Consider the following 14,792-nt stretch of genomic DNA (forward strand, 5'->3'; position numbering starts at 1 on the left):
ATCTAAAAGATACAAAGTTGAAAAATGCACGTTAAGGTGTTAAAAGCATGAGAATTGTACCACATTGCACATTCCATATATTTTGTGGCATAAATGTAGTGACATTCATAGCACTACATTGTTACAAATTAAATAAAAGAAAGAGTGAAGGAAAATAGTACATATGTATGACACAGCTGAGTCTGTGTTGCTTTTGGAACATTAACTTTTTTTCACTGTCTGACTTTTTTGTGAATTTTAGCTGTGCAGCCACAACTTTGCTTGTAATTTCTTAGTTGTTTGGTGTTTTTTTTTTAAGAATAAGGAAGTGATTGGACAATAAGAAGAGAGAGAATCCAGAATTGCTTGTGATACTTACAAGCAGGCTTTTTGTCTTGTAAGTTCCTTGCATGTGTGCATCTCCCTTGGAGTGTGCACCTGTAGACTTAACCAAACTTTCTCTGCACTTGGTCATGAACATTTTTAATGACATTTTTAAATCCTAAACTAATTATGTTCCAGCCTAGCAATCCTCTTTGAGGAGTGTGTCCATGTCAAGTTTTAAATATCAACCCACTTTTCTGTGGCCCTGTTTAGTAAGTGTCAGTAAAATTCTGTTTGGTGGCCACCAAGAAAGAATAAAAAAAATTCCATTCATAATTAAAAATTGGTAAGATATTTTATTCTCAAAACTACAACAACAACAAAAATCACTTTAGAATAGAGCTCAAACATAAAAAAAATCCACAAAAATTGAATTCTTTAGAAAGTTACAACATATGAACACTGGCCATTTATAATCAAGATGATTTTGGTATCTCAACAATAGCCCTGATCACCAATGAGATCTGTGCAGTTGAAACACTATGCCTGAATCCTTTTATTCAGCTCCATCTTAAGGTGCAGTGACTATAGGTCTGTGCCTAGGACTTCAGATAAGATTCTTATTGTTCATTTCCAAACACACTTTGTGTCTTTCCCTCATAGATGCAAAGAAAAGTTTGAAAATGTGACCAGAGTATACGTGATGCTTGTTTGACTTTTCAGACAGCTTGAAACAATAGGTCCAAGAGACGTGAACTGGTCTATTCATCTTAACACTGAAACCTGCTGCCAGCCCCTGAGGGGATCTACCACTAGTAGAACCACACATGGTGGTATCTGGGGCCACAGACTGGCTTAGTTCAAACCTGCCTCAGTCTGTGCCTGCACAAGTATTTCTCCATCAGGAAACCCAGTATTTTAATTACTTTTTGTTCTGAAATTGATTGCCTCATGTGGTTCCAAGGTATATCATTATTGTTTTCTTTGAATTACTAGACAACACAGTACCCAACTGGTCACACCAAGAGCTATCTCAGGCTGAATACTGTATTTACTGATTTTGTCATTTTAACAATCAGCTGCATTGCTGTTTATAGGGAGTAATAGTTAGAGTAAAATAATATGAGGACAAGTATGTTAATATGATATGAAGATGGAGGGAGGACATTTTTCATTTAAACAAGTCAGTTAAGCTGTTTTGATTTTATTGTGGGGAAGGGAAAGAATCTAAAAGCTAGAATCTGAAGAGCTGCACTATACTGTGCAGTCTCATCCCTAGCATTTTAATGAGAGTGCTGTGCTTCAGGGGACAAACTGAAGACAATTTAGAGTTAAAATAGTAGACAAACCATCACATGTGTCTCTGATCTGTCAGCTGAGGATAAAGTCATTTATGGTCCACACTACTGAAAAATAACAGGAATTTGATGAATCATTATGTCCTTTCATATTGGCCTGTGAGTTTTCAAGTGAAAATGAATGAGAAATGTAATGAGGTTTTGCATAACCCTCTTTCTTGATACAGACTTTTCAGCAGTCCACACTGTGCTTTGGCAGTCCCTTCTGAATTTCTCTTAGCTTTTTAAATATATTACACGCAAAAAACTACATTAAAAGACCATTATTAAGGGTGCAAAGTCAAGCACTCAAAAGTTAGGAAATGCCAGAATTAAGGTTGCCTGTGCAACTGTAATTTGGCCACTTGTTCATATGCATTATCACATAGTCTTTAATTGCAAGATCAGATTATTTTCCCCTGGAACCCCTCCCTCATTCAGTGCACAGAATGAACTGTGCTCACTTAATGAGCAGCTATTCAAAATATTTTCACCTTGTCATTCAGTATGTGGCCCTCTGCCTTATTTACCACACTCTCTTCAAACTCTGCTCTGGAGACAGAATTAGTATACACTATCCAGATTCTGCAACAAATGGAGCAAGGGTCCTACAGACAGCAGCTTTCTTTACTATTCAGACCTGATTCATCCCCAGAGCAGGTCCATTTTATGCTGTGGATGAGTCCTCCCAGTTTCAATATCCCTTCCTGGATTCCTCATCTAATCTCAGTGTCCGCCAGGTTCCCTGTCTCAGCCTCTTAGTTCTGACATTGCCAGTTCTGTCTCCACACTCAAGCTCTTAATCAGATCTGTCTCCCTTCTCTCTGCCTCAGTGCTTCTCCATCCTAGTCTTCCCCCTACTTCTCAGTCCAATCTCATTTCCCCTCCCCCCCAATCTACTGGCTCCTAGTCCAGAGGTAGGCAAACTTTTTGGCCCGAGGGCCACATCTGCGTGGGAAATTGCATGCAGGGCCATGAATTTGGGCAGGGGTTTGGGGTGTGGGAGGGAGTGCGGGATGTGGGAGGGAGTGCAGGGGGTTGGGGTGCAGAGTGCAGGAGGGGGCTCAGGGCAGGGGATTGGGTTGCAGGAGAGGTTCAGGGTGTGGTGGGGGTTGGAGTGCAGGAGGGGGCTCAGGGTAGGGGGTTGGCATGCAGGAGGGCTTCGAGGTGTGGGCTCCGGCCTGGCGCTGCTTACCTGGAGCGCCTCCAGGGTGGCAGCAGCGTGCAGCGGGGCTCAGGCAGGCTCCCTGTCTGCCCTGGCCACACGCCGCTCCTGGAGACGGTCGGCACCACATCCCTGCGGCCCCTGGTGGAGAGGGGGCAGAGGGCTCCATGTGATGCCCTTGCTGTGGGTACCTCCCCAAAATCTTCCCAGTCCCAGCCAAAGGGGAGCTGTGTGTAGGGGCGTGTCTGCAGGCGGGGCCTTCTGCCCCCTGCTCCTCCGGGGGCTGCAGAGATGTGGAGCCACAGGGAGCCCACTTTAGCCCCGTGGCGCCATGGAGGTGGCAGTACTGCATACCAGATCCAAAGTCCTGACAGGCCGGATCCGGCCTTCAGGCCGTAGTTTGCACACCGCTGTCCTAGTCTGTTTCATTGCTAGCCAGTCCCAGGTCCACCCTTCTCAGTCCTGTATTCTTTGTCCAACCTCACCAGCCTCCAGTCCCTGTACCCAGGATGACGACTCCTAATCTACTCCCTCCCTGAAGATCTGGTTATTTTCCCCCTCTGCATTCAAATCAGGTAGTGTCATCTTCCTTGCTGCCTGGGTTCAACGGGGTCATTGGAAGGACAAGCGAGATAAGGTCCCTGCTCTCAGTGCAGGTGTCTGGACCTGGCCTGGCCCGCAGAAGCCCAGAGCTGCAGTTTCTGGGAAGTCCTGCTCAGCCTAATGCTCAATGTCTTTGGGGAATTTAGTTGCAAAAACTGAGAAGTCAAAGTCTGATCAACTTGTCCAAATTTGGGTGGATTTTCACAGGGATGGTATAAGGTGCATCTCTGACACAAAGGCCATCCCTTACCAAATTTCAGCCTACTTCCTCCAAGATATGGAGATGCTAGAGCTTTCAAAAAAGGTCACCCAGAAGTTTTTAATATGGGTAAACAAAGTATATTTCCCTAACCTCATTCTTGGAAAGAGATGAGCCGTTTTGGCTGAAATTTTTTGAGAACATTCAGCTTGAGGTAGACACCTGACATGAAAAATTTCAGTACAACCTGTTAAAAGTTTGGAAAAGCTATAAGCAACTGAAAACAGAGTCTTATGGTGGGATGTGTGAGGCCTTAAAAATAGATGGTGTTATCAACCCTTCCTATACTACTGGTGTTTTGAATGTGGACTGTTCTCTCTTATCAAAGATTCTGTGTGCTGCTTGTTAAAATGAAGTTGTAATCCTGTATTACTTGCTGTTGAACTGGCTGTGTTGTCACAGATTCAGCACTGTGATGTCACTACACAGGATCGAGGAGGACGATTGTATATAAAACAATTATATACAATAAGGAAAAAATACCCGTGTTAGAAATGCACACACTTTTGAAAATCATCACATTCCCAGGAAAGTCATTAAAATCATGACAGATTAATAATTATTTATAATAAACAATCATATTACTATAGTGCCTGGAAGTTGTAGTCAGAGACCAGGATTATTTTATTATTTTTTATTTAATAAACCTATTTAAAATAAATGTGAAATTATTACATTTGCCAAGGCCTAAACTTACTATTATCTATTTAAATCATTTAAGTAAAATGACATAAATTTTAAGCAGTATGTGTTTGCTGCTTAAGTTTTAAAGAAGGATTAGACCAGGGAACTGGTGGAAGTCACCGATGAAGGATCTGGAACCAGAGTTTGTTGAAGTGCTAAACCAGTTTTTGATAGCAGTTTCCTCTTCTGGAGGTGCAAGAGAATATTTTCTTCATTTTATTCAACTAGTTCAGTTCAATGATTAGTTAATTAAAAGTTAAGAATACATTAAGAATTGAAAAAGCATGCAAGCTTGTTTTCCTCTCCAAATATATGAATAAAAACTAGGTGCGAGAGGGTGAGATCTACTAGTTCTAAAATCTTGAAGGACATATTGACCAGAAACAATCAGTTCAATTCACTACACATAATACTTCCTTTGTTTAATAAATCAGTTAGTTTTAAATGCAAAACATGTTCCGATAATTACTTTTCTTCTGTATCCAGGATATTTAAGGTACTTCTATTTAACTGATAAAAACAATTTTAAATGCTTTTTGTGCATTATTAATCAAATTCAATTTCTATCTGAATAGAACTTGGCACAAATAATGAGTAACAAAATTAATCATCATCTAGTAATAAGAAATGTATCATTTGCCATTTTCTAACATAAAAATGTAAAAATTAGGAATCTGAATAAATGTAAATTAAGATACATAATTACTTAAATAAAATATGCACCTAGTTAACATAACGAAACATGAAATTTAGTGTAAAGGCTATATTTTGTTGCAATCAGCGTGTTTTTCTGATTACCAGCCAATGAGAATCCTCTTTTCTTAAGGAAAATAACTAGAATATACAAATGCAAAACATGATTAAAATCAATGATTTAAATCAAGGTATTCTGATTTTTTATTTAAATCATAATTAAAATCGATGAATGAAATCACTTTGATTTAAATCATGTCACCCTGATACAAATACAGAATGTTTTAACAGTGGCCATCTTTTCCTGAGGGCTCAAATCCCACTAAATAACTCGCATTATATTTACAATAATATATTGCAAATTGGTGAATTGCTTTTAAAACTGCCTATCTAAAGTGGCTAACATTACAGTACTTGGCTTGGCTTCACAGTATGCCTTTCAACATGCTAATTGTGCAATTAACTTTGCATCCTGCTATGTCTCATCCATATTTTTAGTGAAACCTGCTGGTCTAGTTGTTGATCCTATAATCAGTCCTATTACAGGCATAATGGGTGTTTTCCCATATCTGTGTAGATATTTTATTTTTCATATTCAGTTCCATGCTCAAGTGAATCCCTGTCACATCCTTTGAGGAGAGAATAGAATTGTGTGTTTGTTTCTTTGAGTGCTTGTTCATGTCCATTCCAATTATGTGTGCTCATGTTGCGTGCACGGACGTCGGAAACTCTTAGCAGCTCCTGTTGGGACTGCAGAGGAGCCCCCTAGAGGGTGCCCTTATGGCGCTGTATATAGTACCCTGCTGGCCCAACCTCCCTTCAGTTCCTTCTTACCGTCCGTGGTGGCATTGGAACATGTTCTCTTGCTTGCGAGTGATCCCTTAGCAGTCTAGTTTTACCAGTTAGACAGTTTGTTAGATAGTTAATAAGTTAGGTACAGTTTAGTTAGAGGGCACTGGGATTTAGTTCCAACCACCAGCATTGGGCTGTGGGGCATGCCGCAAGCCCAGGAGTTTAAAGCTTGCACTACCTGCTGCAAGTCTATGCTCAACGGTGACCCCCCACGACTCCTGCCTTAGGTGTCTGGGGGAAGCACACCAGATTGAGCGCTGCAAAATTTGCAAGGCTTTCATCTTAAGCAGCTGCTCATGGAAGCCGCGTTACAACCAGCGGCCAGACCGCCCAGTACCGGGCCCGAGCTCTTCGCGCACCGATGTCAGGCCACTTCTCATCGATTTGGCACCAGGCTATAGAGATCTCTGGCACCGTAAATCCCCAGCACCGAGACTACCAGCCCTGGCACTGCTCAAGCTCCCTGGCACTGACCAAGCGCCATAAGAAAGGAGAAGGAGGACGCTCCCCTCAAAGAGCAACTAAGACACTCAGAGAGGCTCCTGCAGCTCAAAGACAGGACTCTGTTTCCTATCAGGAGCTGGCACCGTTGAGTTCGGGGCCCAGCAACTTCAGCACGGACCAGTGTCTAGAGGAGGTCTTGGAATCCACCCATCCATGCCTGACATATATGAGGCTGCAAAGGACCTCTTTGACCTGTCAGCACCCAGTCGCCTCCCATGCAGGGAGAAGCCTCCGGCACCGCCCAGACAGGTGACATCCAGAGGGAAACCGGCAATGGTGAGCCATTCAAAGTCATCGATCTGGCACCACTCAGGGCACCGCTCCTGTTTGAGCTCATCACAGCGCCACTCCCTGGCACTGACAACCCCACGTGATCTTATGGCACCGGATGAAGAAGCGCCCTCAGCTCCATGTTTTCCTCGGTCACTCGGCACTGAAGCAAGATACCAGCTATTTCCCTGGCACCGTATGCTCTAGGGCAGTCGAGGTCTCGGGATAGCCGGTACCACTTACCATCCCGGCACCAGTCCCCGGCCTGCATCTCTTGGCACCCCCAGGGGATGGCTCAAGAATCATTGGTACTGCCTTGGTCCTCCCGTTCAGCCTCCTCAGACTCTGAAGCCGACTCAGGCCACTTGAGTTATAGCTGGCACCGGACGAACAGCAGTAGAGAGGTCCACACAGCCTGGCAGCTGCAGTGGCCATCTCCAGGGCAGGCCCGTGGGGTCCAAAAGGGCCACGATCACCAACAGGGCACATTTTCTAGAGCCTCCGGGGGTCAGTGCACTCAATGCGACGCCATTCAAGGTCACCGTATGAACGCACCTTGAGGACAAGAGAGGATGTGCTCTCTAGACCAAACTTGGACCCCCCCCCCCACCTTCCAGAGCAGCCGACAGAGGCAGGTTCATTGCCCACCCCACTACTGAGAGAGACAACCCCAAGAGGTGACAGTCTTGACAGGCGCTGTCATGGCCTACGACTTTGGAGGATTACTGGAGGGTCAGGACAAGGGCAACCATCCTCATGACACGTCCTCATCCTCCCCAGATGAAGCAGTGGTGGGAACATCTGTATCAGGACCCCCATCTATTGACCATAGAGCCTATCAGGAATTTCTCTGTCGAATTGCCCTTAATATGGCCCTTCAGGCGGAAGAGGCTGTCAAGCCTGAGGATTCGATGGTTGATATCCTGGCTCCGGAAAGACCCTCAAAGATAGCATTGCCACTGATCAAGACTATCCAGAGTAATTATAAAACAGTCTGGAAAACCCTGGCTTCTATTATCCCAACAGCCAGGGTAGTGGAGAGAAAATACTTTGCCCCATCTAGTGGCTATGACTTCTTGTTCTCCCACCCTCCACCCTGCTCCCTGGTCATGTCAGCCATAAACAAGAAAGCATGCCAGAGTCATCAGGCCTCAGCACCAAAGTCCAAACAGGCCAAACGATTGGACCTCTTTGGCAGGAAGGTCTACTTCTCAGGAGGCCTGCAACTCAGGATAGCCAACCAACAGGCCATCCTTAACAGACAGTTTCAACTCTTGGAATGCTCTGTCCAGGTTTAAGGATCGCCTGCCACAGGATTTGCATGCAGAGTTTTCTGTGCTAATTGAGGAAGGAAAAACAATAGCCAAGACATCTCTGCAAGCCTCCCTCAATTCTGCTGACTGTGTTCAGAATCATATAATCAGGAGTGGTTATGAGGCGTTCAGCGTGGCTACTGGTGTCAGGCCTCTCTCCTGAGGTCCAGAACACATTGCAAGACCTCCCTTTCGAAGGCTCTGGCCCTTTTTTTTTTTTTTTTTTTTTTTTTTTTTTGAGTAAATGTACTCCAGGCTGCATAGCCTCAAGGATTCCAGGGCTACAATGAAATCCCTGGGAATGCATACACCAGCAACCCAGAGGAAACTCTTCAGGCTTCAACCTCCACAGCAAAGGCAATACCAACCTCGCCCCAGACGAGACCCCTACCGCAGGCGAGGCAGGAATAACAGAGGCAGGCCATCGAACAACGTGTCTAACCAAGGCCCAAATAAGCCCCAGCCAGAAACAAGGAAGGGTTTTGAAGGCACGCACGAGGGCAGCCTACCAATCCAATCCCAGGATCCCTCCCCACAGTTTTTAAACCGGTTATCCCACTTCCACCCTGCATGGTCCCATATAATGTCGGACCGCTGGGTCCTGCGCACAGTACAGGTGGGATACTCCCTCCAGTTTTCCTATTTCCCTCCCTCCCATCCGCCTTCCCCATCTTTCAGGGACTCCTCTCACAAGCAACTCCTTATGCAGGAGGTATGATCGCTCATCGATATAGGGGTGGTGGAGGAGATCCCCAGGAGCTAAGGGGAAAGGGATTTTACTTCTGTTATTGCTTAATCCCCAAAGCAAAGGGGGGTCTACGACCCATTCTAGACTTTCGCGAGCTCAACAAATTCATGGTCAAGCTCATGTTCCGCATGGCCTCCCTAAGCACTGTCATCCTATCACTGGATATGAGAGATTGGTACGCTGCCCTCAACATGAAGGACACTTATTTTCAGCACACAGACGCTTCGTATGGTTTGTGATAAACTGCGAGCATTACTTGTTCACGGTGCTCCCGTTCTGCCTTTCCGCAGCACCCCCCCCCCCGCCCAGGTGTTCACCAAGTGCATGGCGGTGCTAGCGGCATTTTTTGCTCAAAAGAAAGGTTTGAGTGTACCTGTACCTCGACGATTGGTGTCCCATGTTACACTGGTCAGGGACACCTTTCACAGATTGGGGCTCCTTCTCAACGTAAGCAAGTTGTCACTCATACAGACCCAAAGGATAGAATTCATAGGGGCGGTCCTGGACTCGGTAAAGGCAAAAGCAAGCCTTCCAGAGCCCAGGTTTCTGGCCATAGAACAAATAGTTGAGATGACATTACAATACCCCACCATAACTGTGAGGGGTTACCTGAAGTTAATAGGGCATATGGCAGCCTGTCTCAGACCCCTACAAGCCTGGCTCGCATCATGTTACTGCCCAGCACAAGACAGCCTGGACATGATAGTAACAGTACCCGGGCAAGTCCGAGAGTCTCTGCGTTGGTGGCTGGACCAACCAGTAGGGTTGGGGTGCACACCTAGGGGAACTGAGAACACGAGGTCTGTGGACGCAACATGAGATATCAACCCGAGGAGCTCAGAGCGGTTCGTCTGGCCTGTCAAACTGTTCATGCCACTTTGCAAGGTCACAGCATGACAGTCCTGACAGACAACACCACCGCCATATTCTACATAAACAGGGTGGAGCTTGCTCCTCACCCCTCTGCCATGAAGCTCTTCTCCTCTGGGACTTCTGTATTGCCCGATCCATACAGCTGGAAACATTCTACCTCCCTGGGGTGAGGAACGAGCTGGCAGATCACCTCAGCAAATCCTACCAAGCTCATGAGTGGTCGGTCTGACCAGATGTCCTGCAGTCAGTTTTCCGAAAGTGGGGTTATCCCCAAGTAGATCTGTTCACCCCCAAGGACAACAAACAGTGCCCTCGGTTCTGCTCATTTCAAAACCACAGCCCGTGCTCCATCTCTGACACATTCTTAGTGCAGTGGGGAAAGAGCCTGAAGTATGCCTTCCCTCCAATCCCGCTGATCCACTGGATCTTTCTCAGGATACGCAGGGACAAAGTAATGGTGATCCTGCTTGCCCCGTCCTGGCCACGTCAGCACCGGTATACAACACTCCTTGAACTATCAGTAGATGCCCCAATAGCCCTACCCCTGTATCACTCAGGAACACGGGCGCCTTCTCCACCTGAACCTACAGTCCCTGCACCTCATGGCTTGGAAGTTCCATGGCTAAACTTGATGGAGAGCCAGCGCTCTCAGCCAGTGAGACAACAACTACTTGGCAGCAGGAGACCTTCCACTAGGTCAGCTTACTTGGCCAAGTTGAGAAGGTTCTCCTGCTGGTGTGAAGCCAGATGTCTGTTTTCACTCCAGGTCTCTATCTCGGTTATTCTGGACTACCTACTTCGCCTCAAGCAACGAGGCCTGTTGCTTTCATCCATCAGAGTATGCCTGATGACTATCTCAGCTTTCCATCCAGGGTAATTTGAGCGCTTGGTGTTCTCAAATCCCATGGTGGTGCGTTTCCTCAAGAAATTGGAGAGGGAGCACCCTTACTCTCAATCACCAGTACCAACCTGGAATCTGAACCTGGCCCTCTCCAAGCTCATGAGCCCATTGTTTGAGCCCCTGGCCACTTGTTCCCTCCTTTACCTTTCATGGAAGGTGGTATTCTTGGTGGCCATTACATTGGCAAGGAGAGTGTATGAACTAAAGGCTCTCACCTCCGAACCCTCTTATACAGTGTTTCATAAGGACAGGTGCAACTTAGACCACACCCTAGATTCCTCCCCAAGGTGGTCTCCCAGTTGCACATGGGACGGGATAGTTGCCTGTGTTTTTTTCCAAAGCCTCACACAAGCCCGCATCAGCAGAGCTTGCACTCTCTAGATGTTCAAAGAGCCCTAGTGTTCTACATAGAGCGCACAAGGCCTTTTCACAAATCAACCCAACTGTCTGTGGCCATAGCTGATAGACTGAAGGACCTTCCAGTATCTTCTCAGCACATCTCGTCCTGGATCACAGATCGCATTCGCACATGCTGTGAGTTGGCTAAGGTCCCAGCTCCGGCAATCACAGCCCATTCGATGAGAGCACAAGTGTTTTCAACCGCCTTAATGGCGCAGGTACTCATCCATGAAATCTGCAAAGCAGCTACCTGGTCCTCAGTGCATACGGTTACAGTCCACTATGCCATCAACCAACAGGCCAGAGGTGATACAGTGGTCGGCAGGGCTGTCCTCCAGTCAATCATTCCTTGACTCCTACCCACCTCTGATGGCCAGCTTGGAAGTCACCTAATTGGAATGGACGTGAACAAGCACTTGAAGAAGAAAAGACGGTTACTTACCTCTGGTAACAGTTGTTCTTTGAGATGTGTTATTCACATCCATTACAATACCCGCCCCCCTTCCCCTCTATCGGAGTCAGTGGCAAGAAGGAACTGAAGGGGGGTCGGGCTGGCAAATACAGTCCTATAAGGGCATCACTAGGGGGCTCATCTGCTGTCCTGATGGGAGCTGCTAAGGGAAAAAGTTTTGACATCCGTGCATGTAATGCGCGCACACCTAATTAGAATGGACGTGAACAACACATCTCGAAGAACAACAGTTACAAAAGGTAAGTAACCATCTTATCCTGAGTGTTGGGTTCCTTTTCTGACTCTACATGAATGAGGGTCTTAAATAGGTAATTACTGGCATTGCTCATCAGAAATTCTCTTTTTTGGATGATAGGTGGCTTTGTGTTGCTTTTCTATTTTCACATAGGAGTGTTTAATGAGTTACATTTCAAATCACAATGAAATGAAAATACTGAATAGTATTTCAAATGAAATGAAAGACTGTTCCTGCAAATAATTACTGTTTCCAGGTAGTATTCAGAATACTTCAATAGCTCTTGCTTGAATCTACTGTAAAAAAACACATGGCATACTTGAAAACACAATGTGAGTTAGAGCCAAACTCTTAGCTCTTTAGCTACTTTGCCAGATTTCGATCTTCGTCACACCAGTGAGATCTGCAGTAATCCCACTGACTTTAGTGGAGTTACTCTGGATAATCACTGGTGTGAGATCAAAATCTAGCCCTAAATTTATAAATGTTACATTAGTTTATAAATGCCCCAATTCTCCCCAGTTCCTTAAGTGAAGGGCAGTCAAAAAGCAATTGAATAAGTTCATAGAGGTTAGAACCATCACTAGTTATTAGCCAAGATGGTCAGGGATGCAGCCCCTAAATCTCTGACTGCCAGATGCTGGGAGTGGATCATGAGATGGACCACTTGATAATTGCCCTGTTATGTTTATTCCCTTTGAAGCATCTGTCATTGGCCACCATTCGAAGACAGGATACTAGGCTAAATGGACCATTGGTTTGACCCACTACTTATGTTCTGAATCTCTCATTTTACACTTTTTCCCCTTTTGTTTTCGGAACACAAATACGCACAACTTCTTCCATAGAGAAGCTTGTTTATGGTTTACCATTTCAGAAAACTCAATCCCCACCAAGTCTGAGCACAGCATTTCTGTAGGGCTCAAGCTCTGCAATTCAACTCACTTCATTAAGCCTGATGTCCATGGTGATAATGGGATGCATTGTTTGTATTAATCTAACTGCAGATAGTATTTCTGAAAATATATTGTGTGAAGAAAATTGTGGTAATTAAATACACAATTTGACATTCTTTAACAGTTAACTGTGGTTTGTATTTTATTGTAAGTAATAAAATTCTATTCATAATTTTCAAAACATATAAGCTGTTTTTTCTTTGGCTACCTGTGCTCTTCTTTATTTTTTATAGCTGGTCATCAATGCTGCATTGGGATTTGACACATTTGTTGTGATGAGACATGGACTAAAGAAACCAAAGCAGCAGGAGTCTGGTGACTCGTGTTCCAGCAATGCCTCTGGCTCTGCTGATCTCCTGGGATCATCACTCTTTTCAAACATCCCTGGCTATAAACTTGGCTGCTACTTCTGCAATGATGTTGTGGCTCCGGGGGATGTGAGTAGAGCTTTAGGCAAATAGTTACTGTGGACCCATTTCAGGTTGTTTGTTTTTTATTGCATTAAAAATGATCCCTTTATGAAACCTAATTTGTCACTGTAAGTGATGTTTATTTATAGCAAATCCCTTTTACTGATATTCAGAGAGATATTGCCACCCTGTATTCATTGAATGACGAGTATTAAAAATTTCTTGTGTAATGGGGTAGCCAAGTACTTTCAAGTAAGTGTATGTGTGTGAATTGTTTTTCTCTGTAGTCCACCAGGGATCGGACATTGGATCAGCAGTGCACAGTCAGTCGACCAGGATTAGCCATGATAGCTGGAGCCCTTGCAGTAGAACTAATGGCTTCTGTTTTGCAACATCCGGAAGGGTGAGTCTTATTTGAGGGGAAAGGGAGGTGTTTATAGGACAACAGGTATTTTGGGGAAGGAGCACTTCTCTCCAGTATTTTTATTACACATTAAGTAGAGTTAGAGGAGTCCTGTAAGTTTTGAATATTAATAAATATATGCAGGTATCTCATGCAATACAGACTTCATTATTACAACAATAGTTAGAATTTTGGTTAGAAAAAGTTCTTGTTTGAAGAGTGGGGACATTTACCTTGCCTATTGCTTTTATGCATTTGTTATCTTTAAAAGAAGTACTGAAAACATAACATTTCAGTAGGAAAAAAAATGTTGCTAATAATCTTAGTGTTCCCGCTGCATATTTCCTTGTAATGAGGACCTGCCATAACTATTTGCTATGAAGCCCAGCAGGGGCTTCATTGTAAGCCAAAAAATTGTGATCTTTTTAGCTTAACCCAAAAGTTATTGGGTTTAAAGCAGAAATCACTGGGTGAAATTCTTTGGCCTGTGTTTTACAGGAAGTCTGACTAGCTAATCATAATAGTCACATCTGACCTTAAAATCTATGAAAAGAAAAATAAATAAAGGAAGTTATGATTTAGGTCTGAGTAAGTGATATGTCTCTGAAGCCCTGACGCTGGAAAGGGATCCTTGCAGGCCTGTGCTGAGTCTGAGAGGGAGCTTCCAAATTGGTTCCCTTGCAAGATCAAGGCTCTACAGCGTAAGTTGGTTATGGAAGGAAATGTCTTAGAGCTGGTCTGGAAATGATGTTTTTCCCCCGTGAAAATTTTTGACAAAAATGAATTTTTCCCTCTTGGTCAACAGTTTTCTGCAATTTTTTAGGTTTTCAGGTTTAAAACTGGAATGTTTTGTTTTTTTAACATAAATATTTTGTGAAGATACGTCATTTTCTATCAGACATTTCAGAAGATGATTTTCCACCAGCCTTAGGCTTAGTCTTTTGTTCTAATTTTCTTTCTTTGATTTTTGCCAGTGGTTATGCTGTTGCTAGCAGTAGTGATGACAGAATGAATGAACCACCTACCTCTCTTGGGCTTGTGCCTCATCAGGTCAGTGAACTAGGAATAAATAAGCTTGTTGATATATGTAGCTATGGGGACTTGTACAGAATAAAAGTCACATATTTTGTCTTGATAAAAACATGACATAAATGTGGTAGTGCAAAATGAGGTATCCTAACTGAATAAGGAAATATATGGCCAGATCCTAGACTGCACTCTGGCTGCTTTGTGCTATTTGAATCTGTGTGGACGAGTCTTGTGGCAGTATACACTTGTGTGTTTGTCCCAACAATCCCTAGCTGCTAGGACTGCCTTTGGAGAAAGGCGGGATGGCCCTGGGTAGCCAGCATAAAGTAGCAGTCTTGAGACTGCTTTGCTTTACACAAAGAACCAACAGCCAGCTAGCTTCA

At 44.4% G+C, this 14,792-nt stretch overlaps 1 protein-coding gene across 9 annotated transcripts in view; it reads left to right on the plus strand.

The window, feature by feature from the left end:
* The window catches only part of ATG7 (autophagy related 7), a 300,945-nt gene that overhangs the window by 50,024 nt on the left and 236,129 nt on the right, over positions 1-14,792 (plus strand). For all 9 annotated transcript variants that reach the window (XR_012657137.1, XR_012657138.1, XR_012657136.1 and 6 more), the window contains 3 exons: positions 12,801-13,004; positions 13,265-13,380; positions 14,355-14,430. Coding sequence is in view for 3 of the 9 variants with exons in the window: in XM_032773136.2 (XP_032629027.1) it covers positions 12,801-13,004; positions 13,265-13,380; positions 14,355-14,430 (396 nt within the window). In the remaining 6 variants the exon portion in view is untranslated. The remainder of the gene's footprint in view (positions 1-12,800; positions 13,005-13,264; positions 13,381-14,354; positions 14,431-14,792) is intronic.

Source organism: Chelonoidis abingdonii, chromosome 17 (genome assembly GCF_003597395.2).
Source record: "Chelonoidis abingdonii isolate Lonesome George chromosome 17, CheloAbing_2.0, whole genome shotgun sequence".
In the NCBI taxonomy this organism is placed as follows: Eukaryota; Metazoa; Chordata; order Testudines; family Testudinidae; genus Chelonoidis; species Chelonoidis abingdonii.